This window comes from Lissotriton vulgaris, chromosome 6 (genome assembly GCF_964263255.1).
Source record: "Lissotriton vulgaris chromosome 6, aLisVul1.2, whole genome shotgun sequence".
Classification (NCBI taxonomy): Eukaryota; Metazoa; Chordata; class Amphibia; order Caudata; family Salamandridae; genus Lissotriton; species Lissotriton vulgaris.
This window is the reverse complement of record NC_141694.1, coordinates 497034664-497060641: the sequence shown is the minus strand read 5'-3', so window position 1 is coordinate 497060641 and position 25978 is coordinate 497034664. Positions and strand designations below refer to the sequence as shown.

At 44.2% G+C, this 25978-nt stretch overlaps 1 protein-coding gene across 3 annotated transcripts in view; it reads left to right on the top strand.

Annotated features, from left to right (window-relative positions):
• The first annotated feature begins 6992 nt into the window (after nucleotides 1-6992).
• EEF1A1 (eukaryotic translation elongation factor 1 alpha 1) overlaps nucleotides 6993-25978 on the top strand; it is a 38923-nt gene continuing 19937 nt past the window's right edge. Inside the window, exons 1-4 of one of the 3 annotated variants that reach the window (XM_086926502.1) lie at nucleotides 6993-7098; nucleotides 8842-9010; nucleotides 24589-24768; nucleotides 24859-25155. In XM_086926502.1, the coding sequence (XP_086782628.1) occupies nucleotides 8867-9010; nucleotides 24589-24768; nucleotides 24859-25155 (621 nt within the window). In that variant the 5' untranslated portion in view covers nucleotides 6993-7098; nucleotides 8842-8866. Of the gene's footprint in view, nucleotides 7099-7931; nucleotides 8295-8501; nucleotides 8668-8841; nucleotides 9011-24588; nucleotides 24769-24858; nucleotides 25156-25978 lie in introns of those variants that run through there. The other 2 variants (XM_086926501.1, XM_086926503.1) reach the window with 2 other exon arrangements.

Sequence of the window (25978 nt, the reverse complement as noted above, 5' to 3'; positions counted from 1 at the left end):
GTCTCCTTGGTAACTTGCTTCTTCTGCTCCTTACTGGCAACTTTCTTGCTAGAGGAGCTACGGGGAACTTTTTTGGGGGCCATCTTCTTCAGAGGTCAGAACAGCAGGCCGCAGTTGCACGAGTTGCAGAGTTGTCTGTGGCCAGACGTGACGTCGCGTGACGTTATGCTGCACACACACACCGCTGCAGGATTTCTTCCTGGCACTGGTGGTTCTCTTGAGTCTTGTGCACCTAAAAGCAATGGAAGACAGAGGAACATCAGTTCAGTTATACACCCCAAAAAATCGAAAAACACAGAAAAATCAGCACAATCCCATCCCATCCATGATGTTTAAATTCAAGACACCCCACAGAAAGACTAGGCCCATGCACCACTCACTACCCCTGGTGAAAAGGCCACAACAACAGCCCAAAAAAACGAAAATCACAGAAAAATTAGCACAATCCCAAGCCATCCATGATGTTTAAAGTCAAGACACCCCACAGAAAGACTAGGCCCATGCACCACTCACTACCCCTGGGCATAAAGGTTGAAAGCTAGGCAAAATGGTTGCAGACCTAAGAACACTGACTGCATTCAAAATGGCCCCCTGCCTCCCAGCACATGGCCGGGGCCTGCCTGTAGCAGCACTCAAAATGGCCCACAACCACATGGCCTGTCCCCATGAACACCCCAAAAAATCGAAAAACACAGAAAAATCAGCACAATCCCAAGCCATCCAGGCCCTCCATGATGTTTAAATTCAAGACACCCCACAGAAAGACTAAGCCCATGCACCACTCACTACCCCTGGGCATAAAGGTTGAAAGCTAGGCAAAATGGTTGCAGACCTAAGAACACTGCCTGCATTCAAAATGGCCCCCTGCCTCCCAGCACATGGCCAGGGCCTGCCTGTAGCAGCACTCAAAATGGCCCCCACCCACATGGCCGTCCCCATGAACACCCCAAAAAATCGAAAAACACAGAAAAATCAGCACAATCCCAAGCCATCCAGGCCCTCCATGATGTTTAAATTCAAGACACCCCACAGAAAGACTAGGCCCATGCACCACTCACTACCCCTGGGCATAAAGGTTGAAAGCTAGGCAAAATGGTTGCAGACATAAGAACACTGCCTGCATTCAAAATGGCCCCCTGCCTCCCAGCACATGGCCATGGCCTGCCTGTAGCAGCACTCAAAATGGCCCCCACCCACATGGCCTGTCCCCATGAACACCCCAAAAAATCGAAAAACACAGAAAAATCAGCACAATCCCATGCCATCCAGGCCCTCCATGATGTTTAAATTCAAGACACCCCACAGAAAGACTAGGCCCATGCACCACTCAATACCCCTGGTGAAAAGGCCACAACAGCCCAAAAAAACGAAAATCACAGAAAAATCAGCACAATCCCAAGCCATCCAGGCCCTCCATGATGTTTAAATTCAAGACACCCCACAGAAAGACTAGGCCCATGCACCACTCACTACCCCTGGGCAAAAGGCCACACCAACAGCCCAAAAAAACGAAAATCACAGAAAAATCAGCACAATCCCAAGCCATCCAGGCCCTCCATGATGTTTTTATTAAAGAGACCCCACAGAAAGACTCAGTCCACCCACCACTGAGTACCTCTGGGTAAAAGGCCCCAACAAGAGCCCAAAAATCGAAAATTCCAAAATTGTAGTTGCAGCAACTGTAATGCCCCAAACAAACTTACTTGTGAAATTTCTAATCCAAAAGTGATCCAAAGAAAGTCAAAAAGGCCTCAAATCCAAATATCCAGCAGCATCCACAAAAAGTAATCCTTCCAGGTGAAGAATCCGAATGAAAGTGACCAGCACATGAAGAAAGCACGGGGAGGAGCCTGCTGGACAGGAACAGGAAGTTGGAGACTGTGGGGCACTTCCTCCCCCCCCCCCAAAAAAATGGACTCCTTGCAAAAAAAAGTGCAGGCAAATGTCAACCTGAGGAGTTATTCTGATAAAAATCATCATTTCCAGAAGGTTTATGCTGCTTGCTGGTGGATTTCTTGTGCAGAATTGCAAATTTTGTAGTTTCGCGAGTGCGAGATTGTTGCTGCCCGCCGCATCTACGTGTTCGCAATTGCGAACTCCCGCGATACGTGATCACGGCGTACTCGCGTTAACAAACTCTCGCTGTGCAAGGTGGCAAGCCGCGATGACGTAATCGCGGTCGCCAAACTCCCGCGGGATCCCGCAGCAAGATCCAAAATGGCGCAGCACTCGCAAAATATCGAGAAAAACAACTCGGCACACGCTGAATGACGGAAAGTGAACGCCGCACGCCGCAAAATTGTATCACCAAGAAAAAAAAATCCGCTGCGTGCGAATTTGCGGATTTTGCGGGAAATTCGCGAATCTCGCAGATTGCGAATTTACCCAAAATCCGCGAGCGGAACCGATTTTCCGCCCATGCTTAAAGCTGAGTGGCCAACAAAAGGAAGACGCGATCCACACACTTTCTGCCTCTGCAAGTCTACTTTAAATTTGTGCCGCTGCTGGCTCACATCCTTCTGGAACCAGGCTGGGGTCCGCTCTTGCAGGCAAACAAGAATAGCATGTTTAAACTCAGCGGATCCTTGAGCTATCTCCTGAACAGTAAAATACCTACAGGGAGTAGACCAGGCCTTAAAGAAAGTGCTTTACCAGTCTGCACAGCCATGCAGCAGTGACCTCTGTTCTTCACCAGGGACTGGGGTAAAGCACCTTGCCCTATAAACACTGCATTGGACTTGAATCTCTGTCTTACTCACAGTTACATTTGCACAGGTCTTCCCATTGCACAACACACTTTTTTCCACCCGAACAGTTTTAATCCTAATTCCCTGAATTAGAGCTGTCAAAAATGACTCTTACATGTTATGGCGCCTCTTCTCTACTTGCATAAAACAGGATTCAATTTTATAGCAGGTTCGCTGATTCATGAGCCTGGGGAAGTTCTTATTTTTATTATTTTAACGAACTCTATTTGTCACTGTATTTCATATTGTAACGATTTGAATTAATCTAACAATAAAGCTTTTTACTTACAGTGTAAGGACACCACCCTTGAAATGGTGGGAGGTAGAGTGGAAGTAGATTACAAAACACTCAGGGCTACTGCCCCTCACTCTGAGACAGCTCAGAAGTCAGAGAACTCTTAAGAGCCATAGGAAACTCCTTGCAAGCCTCAAAGGCTGGAAGAGAGGCCTACCCAATATCCCAGTTTTGGGGCCTCACCTACCCGTGGATGGCTCGGGCCTGGCTCCTGACACTGACAGCTGTCAGTGGCCTCAGTTGGTTACTGTCCTAATGGGCAGAATGTTCCTTGGGTTGGAGATAGAAGTTGAATCCAAGGGGTGGAATTTGCTACATCACTTTGTTGGCCATGGACGTACTGTCTGCCTACTGGGAAGCATTTGTGAGCTAGTTAAGGCTCAGTGATGCACAGATAAGGGCCTCAGATGAGGAAAAAGGTTCCCAGTGGGTCAGTTCAGTGGCTCAAGAAGAATAGACAATGGGATCCAACTGAGTTCAGAGAGGCATAGAACTGACAAGGGCCCTTGCAGAGGAGGGCCATTGTCTACGTTTTATCGCTTAAGCACGGATGTCCATCGAGGTATTGATTAGTCTCCTCTGCCTTAAGGCTGGAGAGGAGTCATGTTGAAAATGGCCCTTTCTGCAGGGTCACCCCCAGACGTTTTGCCTTCCTCTTCCCTATTTTCTGAATTCATTTTTTTGGGCCTTAGGACTCTGAGCACTTTACCACTGCTAACCAGTGCTGAAGTGCATGTACTGTAGTTGGTAGCATTGGTCATACCCAATTGGGATATCAAATGTACTTGTAAGTCTCTAGTAAAGTGCACTACATGTGCCCAGGGCCTGTAAATTAAATGCTACTAGTGGGCCTGCAGCACTAAGGCAGGGTGCACTACACTACATGTGTGGACATACTTGCATAAGCAGATATTCCCCTGTGCTGGCCAATTACTGCCAGTACAAGTGACCATGAAAGCCATTTTAAGAACATGTGATGGACACTGGTCAAAAACGAGTTCAGAAAGCTACAAGATGGCTTCACTGAAACTGAAGATGTTTGGTATCAAACATCTTGTATTAATACACTCACACTGATTCCAGGGATGATGTATTAATACATGCACCCAGAGGTCCCCTTATAGGTGCCCCTGAAAACCTACCAACTACTAGCGTGCTGGCTGACTGGTACGGACCAGCCTGCGGCCACAGATGGCTTTCTAAACCCCAAGGGTGAGAGCCCATGCTCTCAGGAGGTCAGGAACAACGCCTGCTCTGGCAGAGGGTGTTTTACACCCCTTCCAGCAGGATGACCTGTAAATTAGCACTCCAAGGCAGGGAGCTTCAAAGAGCCCACCATCTTTGGTATGCAAATCTGGCTACTCTTAGAGATGAGAGGATGCCAACTTCCCTGACCACGGCCCATTTGGTGCGTGGATGGGCAGTAAAATTAGTAGTCAGAGATATGTGTTCACCCTCAGGCTAGTTTCACCCTGAAGGAGAACTACCTGATGTGGACACGAAAATGAAAAGACTGGCAACTTGGTGATGGCTGAATTAGGAACAATGGGACAGGGTTATGCCCACTTTCCACAGGAAGTGGTCATATAGGGGGCATAGTGACCCCAGGGCTAAGTAGCCAATTGGCTACTACCCTACACTCCACTAACACCCCTAAATCTTGTATTTAAGGGTACCACTGGTACCAGGATATCCGATCCTGCCAACCTGAAAGAAGATGGACATTGAAGAGCCACAAAAGCAAGAAAAGAGCAGCAACTGACTTGGTGCCAACCCTGCTGGCCTGCCTGCTGTCCTCGACCTTTGCGCCAAAGATGACTTGTCCCTCAGCTGCTGTACCTCCAAAAGCCCGGGAGGACTACCAACCCTTCGCCCAAAATCCAGGAGCTCCAGTTGAGTAGCGAAGCTGCTCCCATGCATCCTGCAGGCAACCCAGAAGAACTGTGAGGATTCTGTACTGCCGAAAACCTGACACCGGAAAGCACCATTGCACCTGTGCCTCCTAGCCTGAGTTGAAGTGTCCCAGCTGTGCCAGTGTGGGCCCAAGACCTTCCAGAGACAAAGCCCACCTTGGGTTTGTCAACAGTGGATTTTCCAACACCGCCTGCAGCCTCTTTGTGCAGGCCTCCTCTACCGTGATTATCTCCACAGTGAAAACACATCGCCTCTGGACTCCTCTGCACGCAGCCACCCTGGCCGGAGGAAAAGAGGACCAAAGGTGTCCCCACATCCCTGAGCATCGCGAGATCTGAACCCGCTTTTCGGTTCAGTCTGATTGGCCCCCCTGTCCCAGTTTGCAGCATCTTTGTGACCAGACCGATACAGATAGACTTACACAGGGCACCCAATGCTGGAAAGCACTTCTGCACCTGGCTAGTGCTGCCTGAGGTGACCTATTGGAGCTGCTATGGACCTTGCCCCGTACTCATCTTAAGTCCAGAAGATTGGTCCCGTAAGTTGCTGTAAATTATGTGCCACCAACGTGTGCTGTCCTGGGGCAGCACATTCAGTGAAATACGGCGTGGCTGCTTCAATGCAGCTCCGTTTTATACAGTGCCTGAGGCATGCCGCCTGCACTTTAAAGAAAGGAGATGAATTTCCTGCAGACAGGTGCTGTGAGTAACTGTACCCACCTGCAGAGGAGTTCCAGGCAGGACTATTGGACCTCCCTACACCCTCCAGAGGGCTATCTTCAGGAGGTGCACTGACAGTGTGACACCTTTTTATGGCGCACTGTGAGTATGCACCCTAAGGGCCTGTTAGCATTTGCCATATTATAGACATGGTTGCAAAGACAAAGAGATTCCCTCAGTTGCATGGGGCCATGCCACCATGCAAATGAAGGAAAGCCCTCTTATGATAATGTTGGTGCTAAATGTAATGCTATCAGTATTACAAAAGGGACGCACATGCGTCTGCTGCCCGTTCTGTAATACAACTGTGCACCAAGGTGCACAAGCTGGCACACACACTGTTTGCACCACTGGGGCGCAATGCATAAAATGGCCCCTAGGTGCATAGAACCTGGTAAATCACAGAGCTTTGACTATTTTTTTTTTTTAAATGTTACATTTTCTTAACATGACTCTGGTTCTAGATGTGCATGACAACACTGTCATGAAATATGTGGGTATTCACCAGGCATTTCACAATTTTACATCCGGGTTCAACCAAGTAATCCCAGACACGGTATTTAGTTACTCTTCTTTGAATTTGAATTTGCTCTTCTGCATTGCATTACATAATTGTATTTGCTTTTCGGTTGTATTACAATAATGGATGTTTTCGTAGTGTTGTTTAAAACGACTGCATTTGACATTTAGTTAACGGTAGAAATGCTTTTATTTCCCATTGAGTTGGCTGTGCAACAAAGAATATTATATATTGTACAAAGTCAATTTTTCATTGCTGTTGTGTAGTCATTTGTAGAGCCCTATTAACAATGAAATGAGAGATAGAGAAATGTGATTATATGTCTTATTTGTCTTCGTCGTAGAATCATAGGCTTACTTTAGCCATCTGACGAAGGGCAACCCCTAAAATGTATACTGACAGAGGGTTATATCACTAAAAATGTGTTGATACGTCAATGGAACTGAAAAGAATGTAAAGTATACAAGATATGATACAGGAATCAAGAAGAAGAATGGTAGTGTTATTCTGGGTGACTGCCCAATACTATTTGCCATTGTTGATTATAAGCTGTGCAGCATTATGCAATTAACCGGAATCTGGTTCAATATTTCTCTCTCTATATATATGTGTGTGTGTGTATATATAAGCAATATGAAACCATGTCTCTAAATGTCGTTTCCCTTTCCAGCATTTATCGAGCGAAGGACCTTAAATAAGCCTGGTAAATCTAGGAAAAAATGTAAGGGGTGGGGTCTAGGCCGGGTGAGGGCGGGGACAAAGAAACAGTAAAGTCTTCAGCAGTATAGATAAGGACTCCTTTAGTTCTGTGAAAGTTAGTAGTAGACATCGATGGACAGATTCGGCGAACTCGTCACGTCGCTTACTTGGTTGGGAGCCGATGGTGTGCAATCGCAGTCATGCGTAAGCGAATTTCTGATTCTGCATGTGGTGCTGTCGGGCGGGTGCTCTGTTTGTCGTTACTTTAATGCAGTCTGTCCTTCGCTGTTGGTCTGTCAATGGAGGACTCGGAAAGTTGCTTGGTGGGCTGTGATAGTCTATAATATCCCCTGTACTGGTTGAACATCGCAATGTGCTTTCAGAAATAATACAATGTGATTTGGGAGGCAACGAATGTGCCAGCATTTCCCTTTCAGAAATATGTATCGAAGTTGTACCTAGCTTTGTTGTTTTTTGCAGTTTTATACAGCGCGAACTTCCCTCAAAGGCATTAGAGCGCTTAAAGGATTACCCAATAATATTACACATTGTATTAGTATTTTTAGCATAGGATTGTGCGTACAGTAACAGGCACGATTCTTCTTAAAAGTAATGTCAAACTAAGCACCGCAGTGGGTAGAGTGTAGTATGCGGTTTGAGATGGTGAAGTGTTAGCGTTTATATAATGGAGATAAGTGAGTGGGGCTAGAATGGAGAGGTGATGTGGGTCGTGCATCTATCGGTGGAAGGTCTAGTTCACTTGTAATTTTCTCCTCATGTATCATTACTGTTCCTATTGTGAAGCGCTCTGACACCTTCAGGTAAAGTCCGCGCTACATAAAAACGCATACAATAAAAATAGTAGCAGTGACCGTCTGACTTGCGAGGAAAAGTCTTCATCCTGTCAGTGGTGTACTTAATCTTCTACAGCTAGTGACGAGCTGGAATTTGACACCGATCGTGGTTATCCCAGGGCTGTCCGGTGGGTGTGGGCGTCTCCCAGGCGTTCCGTCACCTCACTAGACGCTTACAGTACCATAAGCAAAATGGCGATTGAGACTTCTAGACTTGTGAGGGCGCCCGTGAACGGCGAAGAACCGGAATGTCGACGGGTATGTTCCCGCAGCGATCAGCCTTTGTTACGAATTGTCAGAAGGTGCTTTTTTGTTCTTTTGAGACCCCAGTGGTCGCACACCTCCTGTCAGTTTCCCCCACCTGTTGTCTCCCGCTCCTCCCCGGTGTCCCCTACTCCTGGCTCTGTCAGATGCCCCCGCTCCCTTGCTCGGGAACATTCGGCGGAGCGTGACGTCAGCGGCGGGACCCGCCCGGCGCAAGGCTTTATAAGACAGGCGGCGCTCACGCACAGCCTTTCCCGTACCGAAGCGGTCTACATTTTGCAGGTGAGGGGAGGTGACCTGTTAAATAGAGGGATGGGATATTTGATCAGCAAGCGCGACGGGCATCCTGTCAGGGCTCAGTCTGGTTATTATGGGGAGGGATGATCGGTTACTTCTTATGCCCGCAGATACTGGTGGCAGGGATTTTGCCGGCTACTTTGCCCCGCCCATTCCTTCAGCCTGAAGCTTAGGTGCTTCCCGGCGCTGTACAATTACGGGATGTTGAAGAAGATGGGGAAGGGAGGTGACCGTGCAAAATGAACGTCACTGGAATGGGTACCAGCCGTTAGCTGTCATGCCTTTTCCGCTATTTGCCTTACGTTTCATGACCTACTGGTGCGTGAACACCATTGAAATGTCTTTCGGTGTTGTCGTGGTGAGTTAACGGTAATGAATGCTGGGGAAGTTCAGCACCTGATGGTGCGGCGGACCATGTAACTCCGGGGCGCTATCGAAGATGGCGGCTTATTCGGTCCGACAGAACCTTTCGACAAAATGGAAGGTTGAGTCAGTCTCCGCCCTCGTTGATTCTCACTTTGTTTTATCGCAGGTAAATTCATACAGCAGCTGTCAACATGGGCAAGGAGAAGACGCACATCAACATCGTTGTCATTGGGCATGTCGACTCTGGCAAGTCCACCACCACTGGCCACCTAATCTACAAGTGTGGTGGTATAGACAAAAGGACCATCGAGAAGTTCGAGAAGGAGGCGGCTGAGGTGAGGGCACTATACGTATGCCAACCAATGTCACTTAAGTTTTAAACATGCCTTTTCTTCTTATAGTGATCTAATAGAAATTCTAGTACCACCCCTCCCTCTTAGTCGCCCAACTCTTTAGTAAGTATGCATGTTTTTCCCCTGTTGGAGCTTTTCCTTTATCCCTAGAAATAACACCCTTTACCTTTTTGTGGTTAGCGTTTTTACCCTTGCGTGAAAAAGCTGTAAACATCAACATTCAAATGTTGCTTATATTTTATCCCACATATTTCTCTCAAACCTCGTGGGAGCCTTCGGTCCAATTTATTGCTTTCTTTTCTCTCTTAGTGAACACTTATGTGTATTTCCATCTACTGTACCCGGCTTCCACTTTTAAATTCAAATTGTGTGATTGTAAACTTTGGATGTGCTTTAGGGCAGCATCGACTATTATCCTTCACCCGTGGGTATAACGTATTACTGCTCTTTAGCTTTTGAAACCTGCGTATTTTTCCACTGGAGTACCCATAAGGAAGTCTTTATTGTACCTGCTCTTAGGTACAGATGCATTGGGAAGCATCAGATTAAACATACTGAAATTGCAGCGAAGCACCTGCTACGTTTGGTGGTAAAAAAAGATAATTACAATATCGACTCCTGCAGATTGAATAATTGAGGTTTCCCTCCATATGTGTTGTTTAGCCATTGGACAGTTGACACTTTTGAAAGGGATGACACTTTTTTCAATTTTTATGGTCAGACAGTTATGTCGAGACTCACCAGAAGAGTGGCTGTGGCTTCACCCACATATCGGGAGTCAAGTATACATGTTTAGAATAAGCAGACGTTCTGTGCTTTTACGAAAAACGTCCTTGCTTCCTCACAGCTGTGATATCCAGCTGCCTGAGCTTGGACCTATAGGGGCACGTACATCCATATCGTTCTAATGTTATTAAAATGTCTTGGGTAACTAGATAATTTACTTTACTTTCCTTCCTCTGGCAGCATGGGACAGATGGGAGAAGGATGGTTATTAAGGTATATGGATTTTTTAGGTTTGGCTTGACTGTGCATTCATAAGCCTGATATATGGGCATTGCCAGTGCTTGTTTACTAGTGTATTTCCTTCTAGCATTTCAAACTTTTTGTGGGTGCTATATTGCAGCACGGGCATCATCGAGCGACTGGAAAGTGCCTGGGGTGGTAACATTAAAAGGGTGACACACTAAGAGTACAGGCATTATTACAATTCGAATGTTCATTTTAGTTCAAACCAAATTGATAGTACTATGGGGTTTATATATACATTTGATATACAACCTGATATTGGCTGGTGCCCCTATTCCACCTTCCTGGCAGGTAGCTGAAATTGTGCCAATTTTTAAAAAGGAGATAGATCTGTCCCACTGAATTATAGGCCTATCAGCCTTACTGACTCCCTTCAAAAAATCTTATGCAAGCAGATCTTAGGGAGGGTCCAACATTGGATAAGGGAAGCACAGATTTTAAGTGATTTTAAGGCAGGTTTTCGTTCTAAAAATCAGTACGCAGGTATTTATTGGAAGGAAGTGGTTGTAAAAGGCGGAAGGCTTTATGTGGCTTTTGTGGATTTTACGCACAGCTTTCGATCTTGTTCCACAAAAGAAAGTATGGGAGTTGTTACTAGGGATGGGCGTCCCCAAAAGTATTTTAAACATTTTAATTCAATTGCACTCAGATAATTCTGCACAGGTTAGATGGGGTGCCAATAGTAAAGTCACTGGAACTTTTCCAGTAAAGCGAGGAGTGAGACAAGGGTGTGTGCTCACTCCAACACTCTTTACTTTATTAATGGAGTGGTAGAGTTTTTATATAAAGATGGCTGTGACGCCCCAAAAATAGGGTTAGGTAGTGTCCCGGCATTGTTATTTGCCGACAACATTCTTTTAATTTTAAAATCGCCCCAAGGTTTGCAGCAACTTTGAAACGATTTTTTAAAGTTTTGTAAAGAAAGAGGCCTCAGCCTAAATGAGTCCAAGACCAAATTTATGATCTTTGACAAAGGTAAAAATGTAGCAAAGACCAGACTAATGTGGGCGGGTAGCACTAAACTGGAGAAGGTCGAAGCTTTTGGCTACTTGGGGATTCAATTTACTCCTTCAATTAGCTGGATCCCACAGGCAGAAAAGGCAAAACTCCAACTAATTCAACAGTGTGTCCACATAAGTAAGATACACAGGAGGACAGTGTCCAGGCAAAAAGCCTCCGCTCTTCACATCTACAATACTAAGGTTTTGGGCGGGGTACTTAATGGGGCGGAACTTTGGGGTGTTTGTTCTTTGGCCTCTCTGTCCACAGTTGAAAATCTATTCTTAAGATCGCTTGTAGATCTCCCTGACAGTTCCACTTTGATTCCTTTTTACTTTGACATTGCTCACAAACAACTAAAGCATAAAGTAAACTACAAAATAATTTCATTCTGGTTTAGACTTTGGACAACAAACAAGCTGGATACCCTAAGGGATCTTTTAAGATTTCATCAGGCTGCATCTATAAGATGGTTTTCCCACTTGCGTGATCTACTATGGAAACTGGGGATGGACAGTTTTTGGTCTAGCCCAGGATTCATGAGCAGTATCCCGAGAGACAAGCTGAAAAAGATGTACTGGGAAAAAATAGTACAATTGGAACTAATAGAACATGCCTCAGGCCTAACTAAAGCTTTTTAAACTTATAAACATGTCCCATGTTTTGAAACGGGAATAGATGAAATTACTCCTCCGTTGGCCCGCAAGCTTTTTTTGCAGTTTAGATACAAGACCCTACCAACTAACCTTTTCTGCTTGAGATGTTCCATGTATCCTCCTGTAGTTGATTTATGTCCTGCGTGTAAATCTTCAACAGAATCTATTGTTTCTGAAAAAAATGGATAATACCACTATGTAGCGCTGTTGGTCCGGGCCATTATCTTGAAATCATGAGGCTGCTGTCTACGGATACCCGTAGATTGATAGTCTTCGATATTTATCGTTTTCTGCATGCTATGTAGGTTAGGCTGAGGAAGTTTTTACTCCGATTCTTGCCTTTTTATCCATGAATTTATACTCATTGTGTAATGAATTGCTGCAATGTCTACTGATAATCCTTTCTTAATGATTTTATTATACTTTTTTTGCTTTTTAAATGGAACCTGTGCTGTGATGTACTTATTTGAATCTCTGAGATAGTAATAAAGTTTAATGATGATGATAGTACTATCAAGATATAAAGTACAGGATCCACTATGCAGTAAAACCCCCCCAAAAAATTCAGCTCCGTATAATCAACGTTATTTCTAGGCCTTAGAGGGCACTCAGTACAGTTCTTGCACGGAGAATAGCCTGGGCAGCTGCTTTGCAACTAATGTTAACTGGAACATTTTTCAGCAGTGCTATGGTCTTGTTATGATTTGCTGTTTTTATAATGTTTTCCTTGCTCAGTTTAACCCTACTTAAGGTCACAGATTGGTAGTGAGCAACTGTGTGGCTAGATTGGCAGTTAGAGTGGGCTAAGCAGAGAAGATGCTGCTCTTGACGGGTCGTTCTGCTAAGAAGCCTGTAACATACTATCTGTGTATGTTTCTGATCATTCTAAAGTGCAAACGTTGCCAAAGGGCAGTTGAGTGCAGTACAGGGTTATGGCCGAACACAAAGACAACTAGTAATAGAAGAGGCAGATGACTTTTGGATGGTTTATGCAGTAAATCTACAACCTGCTTAAATGTTTAACCTAGCTACCTGACTGCTGCTTACAAAGATAGTGTTTTAAGTCCTTTCCAATATGTGCAAGTACTTGCTTGAGATCCCATTCTACCTGGAAAGAAGCAACTATACGCATGTTGCATTTTTAAGTAATGAATGGCAGAAGAATACAAACAGAAGATCAGTGCATGTTGTCTTCTAGTCACATCGGGCTCTCCTGAAGCCTTTCTCTGAGACGTCAATTCCTTCATATTTTAAATATCCCCATGAACACCACACTCATTTTGAACAACATACATTTGTGTGTTCCTCCTCGTTAGTGTGAACTTGAAAACTAAGGAAAAATGCCATGCTCTACATTTTATTTGTAAGGAAGTAGTGTCCCCGCCCTCCAGATTTTATGGGTTGAAAAGATTTATGATTGAATATATCCAAAAGAAACAATTTTTGTTTTCTTCACAAGTGGTGTTTAGGTGGATTTCCCCACAATCCATAATGCAGAGCTATCGGCACTGGGCGTTTTTCTTTAGTGTGTCTTAAAATGTATAGTTGCCCATGAATTAGGATTCCACTTGCGGGGCATCTGTATCACAAGACTAAACATCCCTTGTTCTATGTTAAATAACTGATGGAAGAATGATTTGCCACACAGGTTTTTGGTGTAGTACAGGTCTGTTGTCCGTTAGTAAAAACTTTCCATCCTTCTTGATTGGGACAAAGTCTCTATTGTAGACCAATGATTGTGTACTTGGAGTGGCAACCAACACATACTTTGGGAAATTTAGTTCTAAAGTGATTTATTTGTAATTCAGTCTGGGTTTTGTGTAATAAAGTACAGATTTCAAGACATGTAAATGAAATTGTTTCCCTATGACACAAAGGTAAGGTGGGGAAACTTAGTAAAACAAGTATTTGCAATGCAATAGGTCTCGCATTAAGGTAGTTTGAGCAATTCATATTGTAAATGACAATTTTTTTTAATGTGTTGGTTTTGAAACGTGCGAAATTAATAGCTTTGTCATTTACAATGCCAATAGTTATACATTTCGCAAATGTGACACCTATAGCATTTGTAATGCAATATGTGTTGTATTTACGTGACTTAGATGTATTGATATTACAAATAACAATGGCTTTTAATTTTTTTAAATAAGTAATACTAAAATAAGTTATTGTAATTGATAATGGCAATAGCTTAAACTTTTGTAAATAACTTTTGTGAAGATTATGTTCAGTGTTTTTATTCTGACGAAAATCCAAGAACTGAAGTGAAATATTAACATCTTATTGTGACATTTGTAATAAAGCTTGAAACATTGAAAGAACATATTTGAACCAGTTGTTGTTGTTGAATGGTTGCACAGATTGATGTTGTGGTGGCGACGAGTGATTCTGTGGCGTTCAGTGATGCTGTGGTAGCGCATAGTGATGCTGTGGCGTCCCTGAGTGATGCTGTGGCGTTCCTGAGTGATGCTGTGGCGTTCCTGAGTGATGCTGTGGCGTCCCTGAGTGATGCTGTGGCGTCCCTGAGTGATGCTGTGGCGTCCCTGAGTGATGCTGTGGCGTCCCTGAGTGATGCTGTGGCGTCCCTGAGTGATGCTGTGGTGGCCCTGAGTGATGCTGTGGTGGCCCTGAGTGATGCTGTGGTGACCCCTGAGTGATGCTGTGGTGGTGCAGAGATGCTGTGGTGGCCCTGAGTGATGCTGTGGTGGCCCTGATTGATGCTGTGGTGGCCCTGAGTGATGCTGTGGTGACCCCTGAGTGATGCTGTTGTGGTGCAGAGATGCTGTGGTGGCCCTGAGTGATGCTGTGGTGGCCCTGAGTGATGCTGTGTTGGCCCTGAGTGATGCTGTGGTGGTGCAGGTGAGTGATGCTGTGGTGTTGCAGAGTGATGCTGTGGTGACGGTGAGTGATGCTGTGGTGACGGTGAGTGATGCGGTGGTGGCAGTGAGTGATGCGGTGGTGGCGCAGAGTGATGCGGTGGTGGCGCAGAGTGATGCGGTGGTGGCGCAGAGTGATGCGGTGGTGGCGCAGAGTGATGCGGTGGTGGCGCAGAGTGATGCGGTGGTGGCGCAGAGTGATGCGGTGGTGGCGCAGAGTGATGCTGTGGTGGCGCAGAGTGATGCTGTGGTGGCGCAGAGTGATGCTGTGGTGGCGCAGAGTGATGCTGTGGTGGCGCAGAGTGATGCTGTGGTGGCGCAGAGTGATGCTGTGGTGGCGCTGAGTGATGCTGTGGTGGCCCTGAGTGATGCTGTGGTGGCCCTGAGTGATGCTGTGGTGGCCCTGAGTGATGCTGTGGTGGCCCTGAGTGATGCTGTGGTGGTGCAGAGTGATGCTGTGGTGGTGCAGAGTGATGCTGTGGTGGTGCAGAGTGATGCTGTGGTGGTGCAGAGTGATGCTGTGGTGGTGCAGAGTGATGCTGTTGTGGTGCAGAGTGATGCTGTGGTGGCGGTGAGTGATGCTGTGGTGGCGGTGAGTGATGCTGTGGTGGCGGTGAGTGATGCTGTGGTGGTGGGGAGTGTTGCATTGTTTGTGGCGAGTGATATTGTGTGGTACTGAGTGATGCTTTGGTGCTGCTGTGGTGGCGCTGAGTGATGCTGTGCTGGTGCTGAGTGATGCTGTGCTGGTGCTGAGTGATGCTGTGCTGGTGCTGAGTGATGTTTTTTATGGCCCTGGGTAGTACTGTGATGACCCTGAGTGGTGGAGCTTTTGGCCCCGAGTGATGCTGTTTTTGGCCTTTAGTGATGCTGTGGTGTCAGTGAGTAATTTTTTTGTGGCCCTGGGTGATGCTGTTGTGGCCCTGAGTGATGCTGTGTTGGCCCTGAGTAATGCTGTGGTGGCCCTGGGTGATGCTGTGGTGTTGAGTAATGCTGTGATTATGGAGAGTGCTATTGTTGTGGAAGGCTTTGAATCCAAAGTGGGAGCACACTGCTAATATTCCTTGGACTTTTATCTGAATATAAGCAAACAAAACCAGGTCGCGTGTGGAGTGCGCTTGGAAATATTACCATTTTTGATTCACTCATGCACGTCTATGTTTGGAATTAGTCTTAGTCAGAAGCATTTGTCTTTGTCCTGTGCATCAACAGATAATTCAAATTTAAAAAATCAGACCCAATAGCGCTACATTTATAGTTAATTAGGCTGTAAAGAACAATATAACAAAAATAGCAATAAAAGGTGAAAAAAAAAACGATGCAATAATACTAACCATCCAAAAACACCAGAGAGAGCACAAGGTAATAAAAAGCGATGTTAAAACAGTCACAGTAAAACCAAAACACAAATGAAATCATATCGGTGTCCATGTTACCCCAAAAATAAATCCCTTTGCAATTTTTGTTAGATTTTGAATGCCTCCATTTTTGAGTCGTCCATTTAGCAGGCGTTCACCCATATGCCAAAATTACGGGACTTCAACAACACAATGGTAAATGCCCTGCGGCGGGGAAACCGGAATTAAAGAGGATGGCTCTGTCTGCCTTCTGCCACAGTAGCGCCTCGTCTGTTTCCTTCTAACACTTCTTAGAGTAGCATTTGAATGTAAGTGCTACCAAGCCGAGCTGTCTGCATTTTTTGAACTTCAAACACTAAATAAAGGGTTTCCGACCTTCCTGCAGAAACACCGGGAGTGTTCGTTTTTCAAAAGCATCCATTTAACGAACATTGGGCAAATGGCAATATTCCCAAGCACATGACATATTTCCAGTTTTGTTTGACTCGCGCACGGCTATGTCTCTGAATGTGTTTTATTCCCAATAAATGAAAAGCCATGCACAAGTTAATAATTAATGTAGGAGATTTCCCCCACACCCCAAAATGACATTAAAAAAACTGTGCTAAGGCTTTCAAACAAAGTGGAATGCTTTGAAAGCAAAGTAGATAGAAAAGCACATTTCGGCTAGGGCTTTTAAAGTATACGTGCGCGGGGAAGTTGGCTTTTAAAGTAAACCGGACATAAAAGCGCATTGACTGGTGGCGATATTTCAGAAGACACATTAACCAATGCTGACGATATTTCAAAACATGCATTCACTAATGCTGATAAGTGCGTGCGTATTACCAAGCACACTACACACATTTTATAAAATTACCAGATAAGAAAACAAGCACATTAGTTATCTATTGTACATTCATATATCCATGCACTCGCTAAGGAATCCAACGGAGGCGTTCTGCTCACAGTCAGCTATTCACCCGGAGAGAGACAGACAGACAAACACATACGCGCACACACACATACACTCGTCATTGAAGAACCAGGTCAGCTTCTAAAAACAGCCCGTTCCAAGTGTTCTCTTTTACTTGTCCATTTACTTTCTTATCTTGGACAAGCAACCATACTAATTAGAACAAGCCTACAAGTAAAAGGGAAACAAGGTATTTTAGATGGTCCTCATTAAATGGCGATGACGTCAGAAAACCAAGTCAGCACAGAGTGCCTCAGGAAGTTGATTTTGGGAGTCGGCGAGTCCATCCTTTTCGTATGTCTGAAATGACCAAATTCCCTACGATATTTTTAAAGCTATACGCCAGATTAAATCCCTCTGATGTGCCAACGGCCCTTCAAAGAATTGAAATATGAGGAAATGAAGGGGGCAATGGTGTAAAATAATCCGGTCTGGTCTGCAAGGCTTGAGGCGCGCGCTGCGGTTGGGTCGTGAGAGGAAGCGGGTGACCAGCTTTGTTAGTTGACTCAGATGTTATTAGGTCTGATCTGATGTGACTGGGAGCACCGCCCTGCTGAAGAGGACAGCGTAAGGCCACACGCAGGAACCATGTTATGATTTCGAGGAGAAAATTTGACAGCTAGAAGTGAGTCCAACCGCCCTATGGAAAACTCAATGTTAAAAACACGTTTTGGGACCCCCATTTTTTCTCGGCCCCCGCTTGACGAAACCCCCCCAAACTTTCAGGGGACGCTCAGAAACAAAATTTGCCATTTTCCTGACAATTTCAGCCAATTCCGTCCATCAACGCCAAAGTTATTCAACATAGAATTTTCAGAAATCCCTATTCAAAAAAATCCTAACTATATATACCTACTGGCGACCGCCAGTAGGTAATATATAACATTTCTATGGCAAAATGAAACCCCTCATTTTGTTCCTTTGCAAATTAAATGTTTTAAGTGTTAACACTTTATTCCAATCAAGATGACTTCAGGTGTGCCATACTTTTGTCAGAAGTAAGACTGTTAGCGTTCTAGTTGTTCTTTAGAACACTCTGGGACATTCTGTCATTGGGCTATAGTTGGGCTACATCTGGCTGATATTTGGGCTACATTTGGGCTCTTTTGTCTTTGGTGGCCATCTTGGGAGACTGCATATCGGAATTTTTTTAATGAAATATAAGAGGATTTGAGAAGTCACTCAAAATGTGCCCTAATTTTTCTTTCTTCAGCACTAATAATCATTTCTATGGCAAAATGAACCCCCTCATTTTGTTCCTTTGCAAATTACATGTTTTAAGTGTTAACACTTTATTCCAATCAAGATGACTTCAGGTGTGCCATACTTTTGTCATAAGTAAGACTGTTAGCGCTCTAGTTGTTCTTTAGAACACTCTGGGACATTCTGTCATTGGGCTATAGTTGGGCTACATCTGGCTGATATTTGGGCTACATTTGTTTTTTTTTTGTCTCTGGTGGCCATCTTTGGGCTACATTGGGCTACATTTGGGCTCTAACATATATATAGCCCAATATATATATTTTTTTAAAGTTAATTTTCGTAAAAACCACTGGAGCATATATCTTGAGACATAGCAAAGGCACATCGGGCTACCAGTCCCTACAATTTTGCCAAGTTTGGTGGAAATCCATTCAGCCGTTCGGGCTAAAAGTGAGGTCGACCGCCCTATGGAAATTAACATGGGGAAAACACGTTTTGGGACCCCCCTTTTATCTCGGCCCCCGCTTCACGAATCCCCCCCCCCCAAACTTTCAAGGAAGGACCGGAGCGCCGCGGGGCAAATTTGAGGAAATGTTCAAGCAGATTCCTCAACCGGCGCCAAAGTTATTCACAAAAGAATGTTGAGATTTTGCATTGAAAATAATCCTAACTATAACTACCTACTGGCGACCGCCAGTAGGATATATATATATATATATATATATATATATATATATATATATATATATATAACGTTTTCGTTTCAAAGAAACGGGTACGGAGCACTCTGGGTCTTATCTCTCCGTTTATTTTAAGCAGACTAGTTTCGGCAAGTTTGCTTTACACAATGCTTATTGTCAAATGAAGTTACGAAGTTAACACCATCATGTCGCTTTCATAACATGACACAGATATTTTAATTTGGAGTTCTCAGTAAATGTTTAATGCAAATTTGGCGGGTGAGAATAAAGTAGGAAGACTGAGATGACATTAGTCCTTTCTTCCTTGCCACGCTTTTTAATCCTCATTGAGAGTGCTTCATGGGGGTTTTCAAATGTAAAGAAATCGATATGATGGTGCGAGCTTCATTTGACAATAAGCACTAAGGAAGGCAAACTCGCCGAAACACATCTGTTTAAAATAAATGGAGCGATAAGACCCTGAGAGTGCTCTGTACTTGTTTCTTTGAAACTAAAACGTATGTCTCTGTGATTCCAGCTTCACAGACCGATGCACCCGCCAGAGTTCGGCAAGTACCTGGTGGTAACGTGCTGGTGTCTGTATTTCTATCTATCTCCCTCCCTCGTTCTCCTGAGTTGCAGAAAAAGTATCTGAAGCCTTAATTGTTCTAATATTGCTGGCAGCCATGATAATTTTTTTGTTTAACCCAGAGCTGCCAAGCAATAGGAAGAACAACGTTTTTAGATCTTACATACTGCCTCTTACATCAGAGTAGTTGTAAGAACATTTGATAATGCCAATTTTTACATTAAAAATCGCCGTCCTCGTATTTCTCTCACTGGGTTGGATGGGTGTTTTTTCTTGCCTAGCATTTTTATAATTGTAATTATTTATCGTACAGTTGTTATATTGCTTTTAATACAATACACATTATTACAGTGATCTCAGTTTCCTTCACTTAGTGCTACTCCAATCTGCCCCTCTGCAATCTACTACATTCCACCTCAATCAATTCTACCCCCACTCTATCCCATTCCACTATACCCTATCCCACTTTACCTAATCTACCCCGCTCCATTATACCCCACTCTCTCTGTCCAGGGGTAGTAAGCGCTAAATAAATGCAATTACGATACAATGCAATTGGCAAGCCAATATAATATCGCTTGCATAAGTGAGACCTGTTGATTTTTCCAATGCTTTTTATTGTCTGGCTTGACAGTGTAGCTGTCACCAGACAATGAGCATTACTAGATGGGGGCTTTGGCTCCACCCACATGTTGGGTACCAGGAGTATATGTCTCAATTTGGCAGAAGTTGTGTTTCTACAAATTGCTTGCCCTCTACAGAGCTGTGATAATTTTGTTTATCCAGCTGCTTAAGGTTAAACTTTCAGGGGCGCACACATGACATTGTAATGCTATTAAAGTGTCTTCAATAACTGGTCATTTTATGTCTAAAATTGTATGCTTCTCCATCGTTGCACAGACTTTGTTGAATTCAAGAACATTGAGAACACTTTTCTGTTTTTAGTCTCTGCACACTTGATTGTGCTGGTTGAGCGCCAAGATATACGTATGATTTGCTGCGCTTTGCCAAGTTCGATTCACACCGCAGCACAAATGGGAGGAGGGCAGTCAAATACTCTACATGAATTTTTAGGTCTGGCTGCCTGTGCATCTGTCATGACCTTTTAACCTACACAAATATTATTCTACAGTACTTTCAGTACTTTGCTTCTATACAAAAACATATTCATTCCCAAACTATTTACTATTATTGCTTCACATTACTATGCAACATTATTTTAAAGCTGTGCAGGTCTGCTATTAGCTAACCCCGATCCTACTCCTAGCACCCTTTGTGTATGATATACCTATGCAGCCTGTGTGGTACAGTACATGCATAATGTCTATGAGTGAACCAGAGTAATGAAGCCATGCAGGTTTTATTTTGGATAGGGATGTGTTTGTTTTCCCAGACACTAAAAATGTATTGGTGACATTCCTGAAGCTGCAGGTAGGGGACCTCGAAGTGGAAAGAGGAGACCGGATCGCTATCAAAATTCTATCAGGCCCTTTTGCTGAAGGGTGCTGTTTAGTTTTCCTGATTAATACACAAACTGATTTGATGTTTCTTGAGCATTGCCATTTGGTAGATGGTGGGTATGAAGTCTGATCCTGAAGTCTCTGGTAAGGCGAGAGGGGTTCTTTTGGCGAGACATGACTTTCCTCTTTCCCTAATCACTATGCTGTTGATGTGCAAGGAGAAGAAAGCTCGTACCTATTCTTGTCGCACCTCTGTGGAGGGTACCACAGACTAGACTACACTGCTGTTAAGTTCACTCTGCACAAACATGGTATCTGGAAAACAGCCTGTGTGGACAGATGGAAGAAGAACTGCCTCAAATCGGTTCTGGAAATTCAGGCAGAAAATACAAATTCCCCCTGTCTGCTCTAACTGCATAAAAGTGGCAGCCTCTGGTGCACTTGCTGTTCCAAATTAAATTCAACCAAGGAGGAGAGTTCTTTACAGAGTACTCAGGACTGCTGTGCAATCAGAGCTGGTGTCTGACCGGTAGCTTCTCTACGGTAAAGGGACATCACCTGGAGTCTCTTCTTGCTAGAAGAAGCTGAATATCGGACCTGAGCCAACCTGCTAGGCAAGAAGGATGGGTCCATCAACTGAAAGAATACTGAGTAGCAACCTGCATATCCTGAGGCATATGGGCTGCAGATTATGCATGAGGAATTGTGAAATCATGGACAGTGGCAGTTGCCCCCTAGTAGACCTTTCCCCAGGAGGATTGTGCCACTGAGCTGAATCTCATGTTCAGGCACAGTTCACTGCTATCCATGAAGTTGTGCTGACGCATAGAGTGTCACTGTTGAGAAGTGATTGATCTCAGATGGGTTGTGCCATTGCCTTTATAACTGCACCTGAGGTGCTGTGCCGCTGTACCTGTGGAAGAGGTGTGGCGCCGCGACTAGGACGACTGACTCCAGAATCTGGGGATCACGCTTCGATCCCCGGCACCGGTGGCAGATTAGCCCAGCACCATCTCACTCTGGGCAATAGCTTGCTTAATCTTCCTGACGACCCCCAGCGCCTAGAGACCCTTACGGGTGATTGTGCGCTTTACAAATGTGGATTATTCTTCTTATTATTATTACCTCATGCTGCTGTGAGAATCACTTCAATCCCCTAGAGTCGGAGGCCGCCTTATATTCTCATTAGAGGGAACACCAAAATTGGGGGGGGGGGGGGACAAGATTGGCGAGACTACAAAGCGCAGGAGCCCTAGTGCCCAGACAATAATTGTGACTGTTTTTGGTTGCTGTAGTGTTGAAAGTAAGGTACTTTAATCCCACTTTATTGTGCTTCTGGTAACGGAGTGCTGAGCTTGTCTACACCCACACTACCTCCCTGAAAAGTATTTGACTGCTCACCATCGCTCCCACTGCTGAATCCAGTGCTGATTGGGTTGTACCTGGTTCCGCTTGAAGAACCATAGAAGGACAGGCCCCGGAGCAGCTGAGGGAAATCAACTCAGCCCCCATAGCAGAGGCCAAGTAGCCCCTGCCTGCTCTTAAGCCCTCCACACATCCAAATGTCACAGTCATCCAAAAAAATCCACAGTTAAAGTGTTGTTATGGTTACGAATGAATGCAGATAAAACACATACATTCTCAATTTATGACTGGCTCCACAATCTGTAACTCATACAAATCATGACCAACATGGATCGTAGGTCCCTGGTGGGGATTAGTGGACTTTGAGTCTGACCTGTGGCGTGTGAGGCCAATTGCAAAATTGACTTTTTCTTTTAATCTGAAGCGTGTACCTTGTGGGACCCACCTCACTTGATCCAGGAGGCAGTTGTGGCATTCTAACTCTGCCCCCTTAAGTTACTTCTTTCTCCCTCCCTCCAGAACACTGGGACTGACTCATCCCTCTGTTTTGCAATGGTAGTCACAATAGATTTTTCTCTTAGGACAGCAGGAAAAAAAGCTCCATCATTCACTCAAAATGTATTTTAACTTAAATATGCGTCTGCAGGTGGTTGTGAACCTTTTTGCAGACTAACAGTCCAGATATCTCTGTTTAACCTTTTTAAGTCCTCACCAAAAATATTTGTCTTAAAAAAAATTCTAAGTGAAGATACTTCTTGAGTAAAATTCTACTTCATAACAATGTTGGTGTAATTATGCGTAGTAAAATGTCAGAGAAGTCACGAGGTTTGCCATGCTGAACCCAAAGTGGGTAAGTGTGTTTTGGGAGGAGGGATTTTGAATTGTGTGCTGAGGATACATTGAATGGCACCAAACAAAATGCCTTCTGCGTGGAAATTCTGACCCAACCATAACTATAGTTGTTACACTTACTGATTTTTGCTAATCAAAAAATGTTCCTTCGAATATGGGTTTTTCGTAGTTTTACTATATGCAAAAAAATGTTTTTCTGGAGCTGTCTGTATATGGTTTATCAATTCGGAGTATCATCATTCTATAATGCATGGCCATTATGCTAACTTCCTCCTTCCTGGCTTCTTCATAGTTCTCCCGGTCATCCTTCCTCAAAGGTGCTGCTTACTGTCTGTTTAGTAAGAGTCCTTACCCACTGAATCCTGAGGAGAACGGATACAGGTAGGTTAGCCTCTAGATTATGGGTATATAGATCCTTGCACCAAAATACGCACCACCTCAGATATTCCATAGAGTTTAGGTCTATGCTAGGGCCGCAAATTGACAGCTGGGCGTGAGATGTGAAGGTTAATCTTGAGGCAGCAAACAAAGTGCTTTATCTGCCTCTCCCTTAATGGCGTCCAGCTACCCCACTTGTACGTGTGTTTCTCTGCTTGCCTTTTATTTTCTCATCTCACTGTTTACTGTTCGAAGTTGCCATCCAAGTAGAATGGAATAGTTCTTTTTTTTTATAACATTAATGGGCTGCCTCACTGCTTTCTTCACAACAAAACGATCAGTCAAGTTGGATGTGATAAATCCAAAAGGAAGGAAAAAGGACAGAAAGTAAGGCTAACATTTATGAAACCTCGTGTTTCCTAGAACAAAAGAGTAGCAGCAACATAAGTCCTGGTGCTGACCTCTTATTTGAATTGTGCTACACCATGCAAAACGCCTTATCCTCGGCTTCAAATAGTTTTCTTGTTTCACCAGTCGCGAAAGTGATTTTAATAAGTGGAAGAGTCCAATTTTTTTCTGTGCATTATCATCCGAATTTAACTGTTGGGGGTGGGGGGTGTTGGTTTAAATCCCTCATCCCTCACGTGAGAACTAGAGCTAGCTTAGTATTTTGCTTTCCTTTAAGTCTTTTCATATGATATTTTGTAGTGTGGTTAGAGGGATTTCTTTTTTTTTTTTTCATCCACCCCTTATTTACTGGTGGCAGAATAATCTCTGACACTAGTTCACGTCTGGTAAATGAGTTTTGACTGGCTGGTTTACTTTCTGTACAGCAGTACAGGTGCTAAATAAACCTTGAGGCTGATGTACCAAATTTACCTTCTCCTCTCTGCTTTACATTACTTCTTTGGAACTTATGGGAAAATGTTTTCTTTACACCTGCATCACGTACGTTTCTTAATGTAAATGGTGGGTGGTAGTAGATAAAAGTAATTTTGTTCCCATATTCTATAAGCAAGTCATGATTTGTATTCTTTACTAGTATACTACTGTCTGGTTTGATTAAACTCTGAAGCATTCTTAGAAGGAGTACTTGGAGTTACGATTGACTGCAGCTGAACAGGTGTAGTTAAGAACTTCATTCGTTATTTTACTTTTTGCAGATGGGCAAAGGATCTTTCAAATACGCATGGGTTTTGGACAAACTAAAAGCCGAGCGCGAGCGTGGTATCACTATTGACATCTCCCTGTGGAAATTTGAGACCAGCAAATATTATGTTACCATTATTGATGCTCCGGGGCACAGGGATTTCATTAAGAACATGATCACTGGCACGTCTCAGGTGAGTTGAAAAGTATTTCTGTAGAATGGATTTGAAGTGATGTTCCCAATGTATTTCATTATGCATTAAGATCGCTTTCTCTTTCTTTAGGCTGACTGTGCTGTCCTGATTGTTGCTGCTGGCGTTGGGGAATTTGAAGCTGGTATCTCTAAGAATGGGCAGACTCGTGAGCATGCCCTTCTGGCCTATACTCTGGGAGTGAAGCAACTGATTGTTGGTGTCAACAAGATGGACTCGACAGAACCACCATACAGTCAGAAGAGATATGAGGAGATTGTCAAGGAAGTTAGTACATACATCAAGAAAATTGGATACAATCCAGATACAGTAGCCTTTGTACCAATTTCGGGCTGGAATGGTGACAACATGCTTGAGCCCAGTGCAAATGTAAGTTTTTTTCTTTTCTTCTCCTCATTCGCCTCTAACCCCAGACAACTAGGAGACTGGTAGGCTGCCACTGATGCTCAGTTACAATACGTAGGCCAGGGAAGTGCGAACCCCGCATCTCTGTCACCCGCCTACCAGTGGCAGACAAACCACCTTCCTGTTGCTGACCTCTCGTTGTCGAGGAGAGGGTGGTTATAGTCTCTTCTGATTTTAAAACCGGTGACTGCTGCTGTGAGCCTTTTTGCCATTGGAGACCAATACTGAACGACGCAACACAGCCTAACACAGTCTGAGAGCTTCCCGAGAGGCTTAATCATAGGGTCAAGGGATTATCTAAATAATCTTAACTACGCAGAATAGATAATTGCTACTTAACCAGGAGATCTATTTATCAGGCGATCCCAAATAACTTTCTTCCTGCTGTTTCCCAGTCTGGCTAAATCAGTTTTAGAGATTTTATACAAAGAGGAGAGCCAGTCTGTATGCGCGGGGAGTATATTCTCAGCTCATCTTTTGCATATTTTGCGTCTGGCCAGCAGAATGGCATAGAATAAAAAACTTCTGCTCGAGCCTGTGATTTCACTCGATATACCAAAGAAGATGAGCCTGAGGGAGATGCATACTGGGCACCCTAGAATACCCATAAGCGTGATTTCTACTTTCTTCCAGAATTCAGAGATAGCTGGACAATCCCAGAACATATGTGTGTCTGGTACACTTTCCATGTGGCACTTTTTGCAACTGGCAGGGGTGCCCTTAGATATTTTGGTGAGTCTCGCCAGGGGAAAAATAGGCCCTATGTGTGGTAAAATAGTGATTTCTT